At 46.4% G+C, this 9,498-nt stretch overlaps 1 protein-coding gene across 12 annotated transcripts; it reads left to right on the top strand.

The window, feature by feature from the left end:
* Nucleotides 1-6,151: 6,151 nt before the first annotated feature.
* On the top strand, nucleotides 6,152-9,094 carry LOC119340193. 12 transcript variants are annotated; one of them, XR_005164441.1, is made up of 6 exons: nucleotides 6,152-6,555; nucleotides 6,681-6,747; nucleotides 7,021-7,125; nucleotides 7,251-7,314; nucleotides 8,004-8,504; nucleotides 8,640-9,094. XR_005164441.1 is itself a non-coding variant. In XM_037612092.1 (6 exons), exons 1-6 carry the CDS (start codon nucleotides 6,443-6,445, stop codon nucleotides 8,280-8,282), a joined length of 480 nt encoding a protein of 159 aa, XP_037467989.1. In that variant the 5' UTR covers nucleotides 6,152-6,442; the 3' UTR covers nucleotides 8,283-9,094. The 12 variants fall into 12 exon arrangements, 4 of the variants coding, with proteins under 4 accessions (XP_037467989.1, XP_037467988.1, XP_037467990.1 ...); XR_005164440.1 differs by having other exon boundaries at nucleotides 8,637-9,094; XR_005164439.1 differs by having other exon boundaries at nucleotides 8,004-8,547.
* The last annotated feature ends 404 nt before the right edge of the window (nucleotides 9,095-9,498 follow it).

Here is a 9,498-nt window from a genome sequence, read left to right as displayed (position 1 = left end):
TTAGGAAAAAATATGAACATCTATAGTACCAAATTTGTATCATTCCATCCATCATGAAAAGTATTTTTGTATTATATTAGTTGATATTTTGCTATGATCTCGATCAAACATCCACAAGTTTGATTTGCACAAAAAGCAATACACCTTATATTCTGGAATAGAGGGAGTATCAATGTTTCTTGCAAAAAAATCAGTTTTTTTAATTGTTTACTATTATTTAAATTTACTGTTCACCCGAACTCATGTGAGCTCGAGCTCACAATAGCCTTTCACTTCACACAAGGTGCATTTGTTGTCGTAGTGTCATATGTGTTGGGTGTGTGGGCAACCAACTTTTGGATGAAGAGGGATAAGGGCATCTCCAACGCTGACTTCCAAATTAGACACCATATCTGTTCGTAGACCGGTGTGGACCAGTTCGAGGACACTGATGCAAGAGTCGTCAATCCAATCATGCACGCATCCATTTCAAAACAAATTTAAACAAAGCGGATGATTTCATCTAAACCGGAGCACATTCGTTACATTTTAAACATATTTCATTAAAAAAAGATCGGATCTGAAGCTAGTCTAAATATACAGGGGGCACCCGTCCTTCGGGTCATGTTATTCCCCTCTAACATTGGTCGTGTTCATGTCTGACGGAGATGAGACCCATGAAGTGAAGGTGCGGTCGCCGGCGAGGAAGAGTAGGACATGAGACATGGACCAGCCCACTTGGGACTTGAGGCTTCGCACCCTCCCATGTACTACTCCTTGTTGGAGTCAGCAACCTATTCGTCGTTGATGGTTGTGAGGTCAACGATGGACACGGACTTGGTGGAACGCTTGTCGTGCCACCGACCCCGACAAGGCATCATTAGTGGCATGAAGGACGCATAGCTGGCTCTGTCTTTCGTGATCGCCTGCGCCGCTAGCATCATGGGCACATCCGGCTAAGCCGAGACCGCATTGCGAGCGGTGTGAGAACGCGAGGCCTCGTAGAGCACGCATTGCGTAGTGATGAAGTTGGGGTTCTTCGCCGCCATGGCTGCCATGGCCTCCTCACTCGCGCGCTCGCCATAGATTTGACTCTCCGCCAGCCGGTGCTGCTCGGGAAGGAGAGGTTGTACCCCTGCTCCTCCTGCACTTGTCGGAACGCCGACAATGCTGGCGGCGCCAGCTGCTCCTCCGCCATTGTATCGTCGAAGTGTGCCTACGTCTGATCCATGGTCAAACCGGCATGGGCCAGCGTGAGCTCCGGCACCGAGTCGTCGTTAGAGCATGTCTCCATCTTTGGGTTATCATCGGGGACCTCCGGGGAACATCCTGGTATGTGGGGTTCTATCCACCTGGCACGACGGCCTTGCTAGACGACTGCAAGAGTGGCCACCTCATGCTTCTGCTCCGTTGATAGTCGCTCCCACAACATGTTACTGCTCGCGGTCATGGCAGATGTGGTGCACGGGAGAAGGATGTGGAGCGGACGTGTTGTGGTGCGGTTTGTGTCGGGAATGGCATCTCTGAAATAGCGGATACCGGTGAGACCAAGCAACGGGGTGTGTCGATACATGCGCCAGAGTTGGTTTCTCGGGCAGAGCGCCTGCATAATGACGGCAGGCGGACGAACGGGCAACCCATTTGAAAGCGATAGATATCCGCCCCGTCCTGTGCAGCAGCATCTCTTTGGCATTGAACATGAGCGGACATTGGGGACATGTCACGGACGACGCTCTTGGCCAGCGAGCCGCTTCAATGCCGACATGAGAGGCCACGTCCGCTCTGGGGCGGCATCAATGTGGAGCTAGCGCTCTAGAGTGACATGAATGCGGGGCAACTGCTTCGGCCAGGAAAGGGCGAGCGAGACGATTTTGGGTGGAACCAGATTGCCCGGCGTGTGCGTGGTAGCGGTCTGGACACACGTAAAGCCCCCCTGTTTGCTTCCTGTTTATGAAAAAGCAGACATTCGGACCGGTCCGCGGACCGATTGAGCATTATGTTGGATGACATAATATGTCCAGGCAGTGCGTTCGTAATGTGTGCGGGCGGTTTGAGGGTCAGCGTCCTAAGTTTTGAGTTTGTTAGTATACAGTGTGCTATAATGCTAAATTATCATATTTTATAGTGCCGGCATTAAGTAGAAGATAATATCGCCGATGTACTCTGGAAATGTATTATCATATTTTGGAAAATTGATCTTAGTTGTCGCATACAAATGTGTACTACTTTTCTTTTTAGTTGGCCAATGTGTACTGTACTACAACGGCACTATCCATCCGACACGGTGCTATCCATCCGAATCATTTTTCGTGGGCAGGGTGAGAGTTGGGTTTCTTTGGAGACAAAACATGAGAGGTCGTGCTGTAGAGAGATAGCGCCGTGTCGGATGGGTGGCCAGCCCAATAAGTTCTCCAACGCGACGGCGTTAGTCTGGTTACATCGGGCCAGCCGGACGTAGGCAACGGGGTTAAGTCTGTCATTCGTCAGATGTGGGCCATGGGCCTATTATATTTATTCGAATACAGGCAGTATACCTGGTCCTGTACTACTTAGGACGAGCATCTCGGGGCAAAGCAGCGGCGCAGATAGCGAGCGTACAGGAGCTCGGGCTCACATAGGCACTTTCGCATACCTAGGCTTCTTTTTTCTATTTCTTTTAGGATTCCCAGACCTTTTTTTTAGCAACAGGATTATCAGACCTAGGCTGCTATCAGCTATCTATCGCTGAACGATTGCAATACCAACAGGCCAAGTCAAGGCCCAGTGTAGACGACGAGCCCAGGTAAGGAAGCGAGGCGCTGGAGCGCTTCTTTGCTGATTTTCATGCGTGGTAGGTGTAAAATGATGGCCATGCTTGATATATATGCATATACGGGTATATATAGTATTATATACTGAAACAAATTAGCAGAAAATGTTGGGTATGCGTTGCATACCCTTGCATTTGGCTAGCTCCGCCCCTGCGCGCACGCCACAATGCTCGCCTATGCAAATATGTCGTGTTCCTTTCACCTTCTTTCCGCCACGTAATGCGCGATCGTGGACCTCGCCTCGACTAGCGATGTTCCAAGCCAGATGTCGAACTTCGGCGAGGAAGAGTAGGACATGGAATACAGACGTGGGCACGTCGGTGCCCCATGTCTTACTCTTCCTCGCCGGACGTGGTGACGGTGTCATACACCGGGGGTGGCGCACCGAGGGGAGTCTGACAGAAGACTAGCCAAGGAGCCCACAATGCCCAACCATTTGTGCTTCTCGAAAAGTGAAATGCAAAATTGTCTTCACGGTGAAACACAGTTGTGCTTGCGCTTGTAGCATAAGGGCATCTCCAACAGATTGTATGTTAGTCTTGTTGATAAATTGTCCATGTCATCAACCAACAAGGTATCATACAACTACTCCAATAGGTTGTATCTAAGTTATCCAATAGATGGTGAGAATATAAATGTGATTGCTCTCTATTTCACCTTGGAGCTTGTGCAAAGGTTGTTGGTTATTCTACATACAACTTTGCTCTTTCTCCACATTTATTACATGCCACATCATCACTATGTCCTATGTGGCAAATTTACCAACACCTATCTTACGACTGTTGGAGATGCCCTAATTGTGCTTCCCCCAAAAGAGTGAAAAGCACGTGCTTCCACGTGAAGCACGCTGTGCTTTCTGAAAAGTGAAAAGGCACAAAAATGTGCTTCAAGTTTTTTATTTTGTTTTTTGGTTTCAGGTTTATTTATGATTTCCCCTTTTTTATGTTTTCGTTTTTTATAAGAATTTCATCCAAACATATTAACATCAGGTCTTCTTTTGAAGATCCCGACGCGAGAAACGTAACGGTGAAAACGATGCATGATTTGGACACACAGTTTGAGTTAAAAAAACAAATTTACGAAAAAGCACAAAAGTGCTCGGTTGTGACAAGTGTGCCACATGCAGCGCATCACTTATCACTACCAGAGGAGGTAAGAGTGAGCTTTGCAAAGAGTATCAACGTTTTTTTAGGAATGCAAAGAGTATCAACTAGTGTTTACGATATTTTCTAGGCCCTAGTCAGATAAATGCTTCCCTAGCCCAATAAAATTGAATAGTCCAACTGAGGCTTCACTAAAGCAAAAGTTACCCCGCATGCATCTCCTGAAATAGAAAGCTATCGATATGCAACGCTATCCAGTGATTGATACCAAAAGCACTTAAAAAAAATTCCGGCAAAAAGCGATTACTTCCTTTGAATAAGCCCTTGTAAAACAAGCAGAGCATCTACACATAAAACTTTAAGGCGAAAGAAGTAAACAGTTCTATCAAATTAAAGCGATATATAAAAATGATCACACAAGAATGTGCTGCGGTCTTTTAGATGCCGTCAGACGCCAGATGTGAAAATTGTACATCAATACCAAAACAAGTCCCCTGGAAAAAGAATTACAAATACAAGTCACACAAATAATATACCTTTGAGGATTTAACATAGGGCAAACATCAGGAGAACTACCATTACAAGTTCTTGAGTACAAAATCATAGGGTATTACACGGGACATTCTTATTTTTGATGGGAAGTTTCTTGCTCTTACATCATGTGGTGATAATTAGAATACGAGTAGTACATACGGTGGCTCACTCGCTCCCCGAAGCGTTCCAGCAGCAAAAGGTGCGTAAAATGCGCCTCAGAACATCACCACGGTGGTGGAGGCGGCGCGGCAGTTTCTTCTTGCTATCCGCGCCGTCGCTGTTGGCCCCGGTGACATACGCCTCCGTATGCATATATCGTGTATATGGACCGTTAGCTGGTGCAGCCGTGCAGGAAATGTAAGAAGTGATTATACCCACTCCAAGAGTGATGGATGAGCTTATATAGGGGTTCAGTGTAACAGATGGTTAGAGCATAATCAGCCACCAAACAAAATGCAGTCGTTTGGAACCAAGAAAAAGCAGTACACTTTCGGCAGTATCGAACTCCAAGAGTTTAAGTGAGTGGAGCAGTAATTAATTTTGTACTATGGATAAGCTAAGGCCAGCTGAACCTTGCATCCAAAGGTTTAAACTCCCATGGGAAGATAACGATGGATCTATTAGTTTGAGGATTAGTTGAGGTATGAGGCATCTATACCAAACATGGGCTCTACAATGGGTCGAGGTGTGCAGAGATTATGGCATATAATCTTCTCGTCAGAGACCATTAGATGGGCGCTGCGGCATCTAATGATCTGTGATTTAGTCGCTGTACTGGTAAAGATGGATTATTTAACACTTGTTGCGATTGCGGTATCTGAAGAACATCAGCGGCTTAAACTGGCCGGCCAGCTTGTAGTCTACGAGAGCTTGCACTTTTGGATTCTGGAGTCTGGACTCCTTCGTTGTCGATGGAAGGATGGATGGGTGGCTCTAAATGTTTCTCTGGTATAATGCCAATGTTTCCATTCGACGCTGAATAGTCTAGCTTGGCCACCGACCGTATATTGACGTTGATCTCCATTTTGCGAGGAAGGAATCATATATTGTTCAGATGACACTTTTCGACAGAAAGTGTGTTTCAAATGATTTGAAGGAAAAGATAGGCAGTAAGTGATTTTGCAAAAATAACATTACTACGAAGACCCATGGTTGACCCTGACCGAGTCTACTAATTAATCTGGCCCAGCTCCAGGTGGCCCAGACTTTTGGGCTAGGGCAAATTTGAATTGTGGGCCAACTCTTTATAAAAACTACTCCCTCACTTTCTAAATGCAAGGCTTTTTAAAGATTCCACTACAAACCACATACGGATGTATATAAACATCCCTTTGTTAGAGTCCGAAGCAAAATGAAGCTTCGCCGTTCGTTTGGATTCTGGACCGTCCGACCGAGCTCCCTGACGACTCCGGGCCGTCGGATCTCCGATGGAACAATCCGGGCCGTCGGATCGAAGCGGACACTGCTACAGCCAGCGCTTTTACACTCTCGCTGCCTTCCCATCTCTCCATGACAGGCGGGGCCCAGGCGGTGTGGGCCAGTTCTGTCATTGGCTATCGAGGCGGGTGTCGACGGTGCTGCTGTGAATCGACACTGGGTTCGTGCCACCGCCTGGAATTTGCTTGCCCCGCCGAGGGCATTTTAGGGAATTCACGTGCTGATCCTTGCGCGTCGTGATGTGGTTGGCTCGATTCTGTCTAAGGGTCAGCAGGGCTCCCGATTGGGTGAGAACCCTAGCCTCCCTCGGTCCCTCCTCTCCCTTCGCTCTTGCAGCGGCCCGCCTCCCACATCCTCGCACCGCCCCCGCTGCTCTCCCTCGCGCTGCCCCGCCGCCCCTGCCGCTCTCCTTGCGTCGTCGCCTCCGCTTGCCTCGCCATCGCTCCCTCGGTGCTTAGCAGGGGGAGCGCGGGTCACCGTCGGCCCTCGCGAGAGGTCACCTCCCCCGGTCAACTCTGGCCACCTCCACCACCACACACTGGCAGGAGCCCACCGCCACTCATCCTTCTCCTCCATCGCATGGTCATCACCGGGAGGGGGAGTGGCTCTGCCTGGAGGCGTCGCTATCGGCTGGAGGAGCGCCGGACCATCGTCTTAGGGTTCATGCACCTCTGGGAAGAAGGTGAACCGAGGTGAGTCGCCTCCAATCCATTGTGCGAAGTCAGCAGTGAGCACCATCTCCACTCCCCCCCTCTCTCCCGCTGATTTGCATGTGCATCTGCTTGAGATTTGATATGTCGGTCTGTTTCATTTGCAGGGGGCTGGATCCCAACGGGCAAAGATGCACTCCTCCAGAGCTGCTGGGAAGAAGAAGAAGAAGATGGGTAAGGTCCTCTTGCTCTTTTATGTTGATTTAGCAGACGAAAAAATTAGGAAGAAAAATGCAGATCTATGTTTACTCGAAAAAGTTTGGGATACTAACTAGCTAACTGGTGCTCTCAGTCTCATGATTTATCCTGTAGCTGAGTCTCTTTCATGTGCATATCATATATCCTATGTTAGTGAATCACCGGCTAGCTGTTGATTTACTCTTTGTTGTTAATTGGTTAGAAAAAGTACTACATGATCGTGGTTCTAATTGTGCACCAGGAAAATAGAACAATTTCAAGTTTGGTTATCTCCATGTGGAACCCCTACCGCGTGATGGCCTGATTGTGTTGTCCTGTCTCCATGAGCAGGAGGTAGTAATTCCCAAGCTGCAGGTACTGATTTCTATCTTCTCTGTGCAATGACTCAAGATTGATTCTTTTCAATTTCTGGTTATTTCTTAAGTTTGATTATCTCCGTGCAGAAAATCAAAGATCAAATCGTTCCATGTTTTGATTAGGTAGGAGCAAGAGGAAGGAGTACCTCCATGCTCTTGGTAGTACCTCCATGTTGCAAATTCCGAGGTATTTTTCTATGGTTCATTTGCCGTTTCATTGTAAAATTGTGGGTTGTCCATTTATGATCTTATCGTGATCCTTTCTTCTATCTTGCTGACATGGTAACCAAATAACTGCATCCACTTTTATAATATCTCTTCAAATTTAAGACGAGCTTGGTCTATTTTGTGTGATGGATTTTCCTTATTAGTAATGCTTTATGAGGATCATAAGAAGATTTGTCTCTGATGACTTTTCTTTACAAGTAATGCTCTTTTATTATGAGGTTCTATGGTGCATGCAATCTATCTGTAAGGAGAAATTATTCCATGAGCCTCGTATTCTTTTTTACTAGAATAACAGGGTATTTTGAACTTGCAGTTCTAGGTTGGTTAGATCAGGGTTCTTTTTTTTACTGAAATAGTAGGGTACAAAAAGAAAATAAATAACATGGTATTCTAACCCGAAGTTCCAGGTTGTGCATAGTGAAAAAATATTTTGTGTCACCAACTCATTCATGAGAACATTTAAATAGCTTTATCTATGCGATAGACATTTATTTGATTGAATATGCTTGGTGCATTCTTTCTGAGATTTTGCTACTAAACTGTATTTAGAAATAACTCATGCATTACTAATTCTGTACTTGAATGGTTAATGGCCTCACTATAGGTTAATTCTACTTTTTGTTTCATTGATATTTTATTTATCTTCAGGCACTACCAATATATTGCACTATTACTACAACTATCTGGCAAGCTTCACGAGTGAGTACAGATTGACGGTTATTACCCGGCAAGCAAATCCACCTCTGCAGCTATGCTTGGTAGCTCATTCTCAAGTGACTTGCAATCTCTGCTTACTGAGTTATTGGTGTTAATTCTACTTCTGTTTGAGCATTTTGTGTTTTATTTGAAGCTTTGAATTAATCCAGCATTAGCTTTACTAATAATAAATTTGTTTGCCGGGAGCAGTTTGAACAAGCTTGCAACTAGAGTGTAAAATAAATTACCTACACAAAAGGCAGATGCAGGCCGTCACCGGCGGCTGGCATTCCCCTCCTCGAGCTGGCGGACTAATGATGGAGGACTGCCCCGTGCTCCAGCCACATGCCACTGGCCCGTGCTTGTCTTGCCTACCCCGTGCTTGTTTGCCCTCTTCGCTCCACCGGCGCCGCTGCTTCTGCTTCTGCTGCTCGCTCGCCAACGGCAGCACAGGTCCGACTTCAATCTGCTGATTTCTGTCTGGTGAAGCAAGCAAGTGAGCTGACAAAATTTCTGTCTGGTGGAGTAGTTAACTGAAGATAACTGATTCAGTTAGTGACAAATTTAGTTATTGACTAAATTCAGTAGGTGATCTATGTCTGGTGAAGCAAGAAGGTGATTTATGTCTGGAGCAGTTAACTGAAGATTAATTGGTTCAAGCAAAATTAGTTGATTCAAGCAACAATTTCTTCCCCTGCTCCTGCAAGTCCATCAATGGTTGCTGGTGCTGGTGAGATCTCTCTTCAAAATGTGTTGTTGATGGTGCTGATTTATGCAAGCCCATAAGTTCTTGTTGCTGCTGATTTATGCAAGCCCATATGTTGTTGTTGCTGCTGATTTATGCAAGCCCATAAGTTCTGTTGCTGCTGATTTGTTGCTGCTGGAAATGTGTCATAATGTGTTGTCACAACACACTGCTTGATGCACTGTCTGGAGTAGTAACACTGCTGGAACCATATTTTAGTCCTCTAGTCTAAGTAGCAGTTCAAAATTCAGTTCAAGCAGCAGTCTTAGCAGTAGTAATGGTTGCTTGATCTGTTTCATGCATGTATATATCACCAGTCTAAGCAGTAGTAATGTTGCTATGACTGTTTTGTTGATTAGTGCACCCATGCCATCATCAGTTTTTGATCTTGATTTCAAATGTCATGGAGTACTGCTGGAGTATATGGTCAAGTTTATGGAGAAGACAAGATGAAGCGGACAGGAGATTTGGCTCGCCCGACCACCGTTCTGCCCCGGTGCTTGTCCGAGTCGAGCGGCCGACTCGCTAGCTCCCCCTCCCACCACTGCCTCATCATCTGTGCTGCCGTTGACGGCTTCTCGGTAAGACAGAGATGAGAATCCAATCTACGGCCTCCCTAGGTTGCATCCATCGGTGAGGAGCGGCCGATCCACATGTGTGTCGTCCCTGCAGACACGAATGTCAGCGAGAGAGGCCATTGAT

The sequence above is a fragment of the Triticum dicoccoides genome, chromosome 7B (genome assembly GCF_002162155.2).
Source record: "Triticum dicoccoides isolate Atlit2015 ecotype Zavitan chromosome 7B, WEW_v2.0, whole genome shotgun sequence".
In the NCBI taxonomy this organism is placed as follows: domain Eukaryota; kingdom Viridiplantae; phylum Streptophyta; class Magnoliopsida; order Poales; family Poaceae; genus Triticum; species Triticum dicoccoides.
The sequence above is the reverse complement of the archived record's forward strand: the minus strand, read 5'-3'. Positions and strand labels throughout refer to the sequence as shown.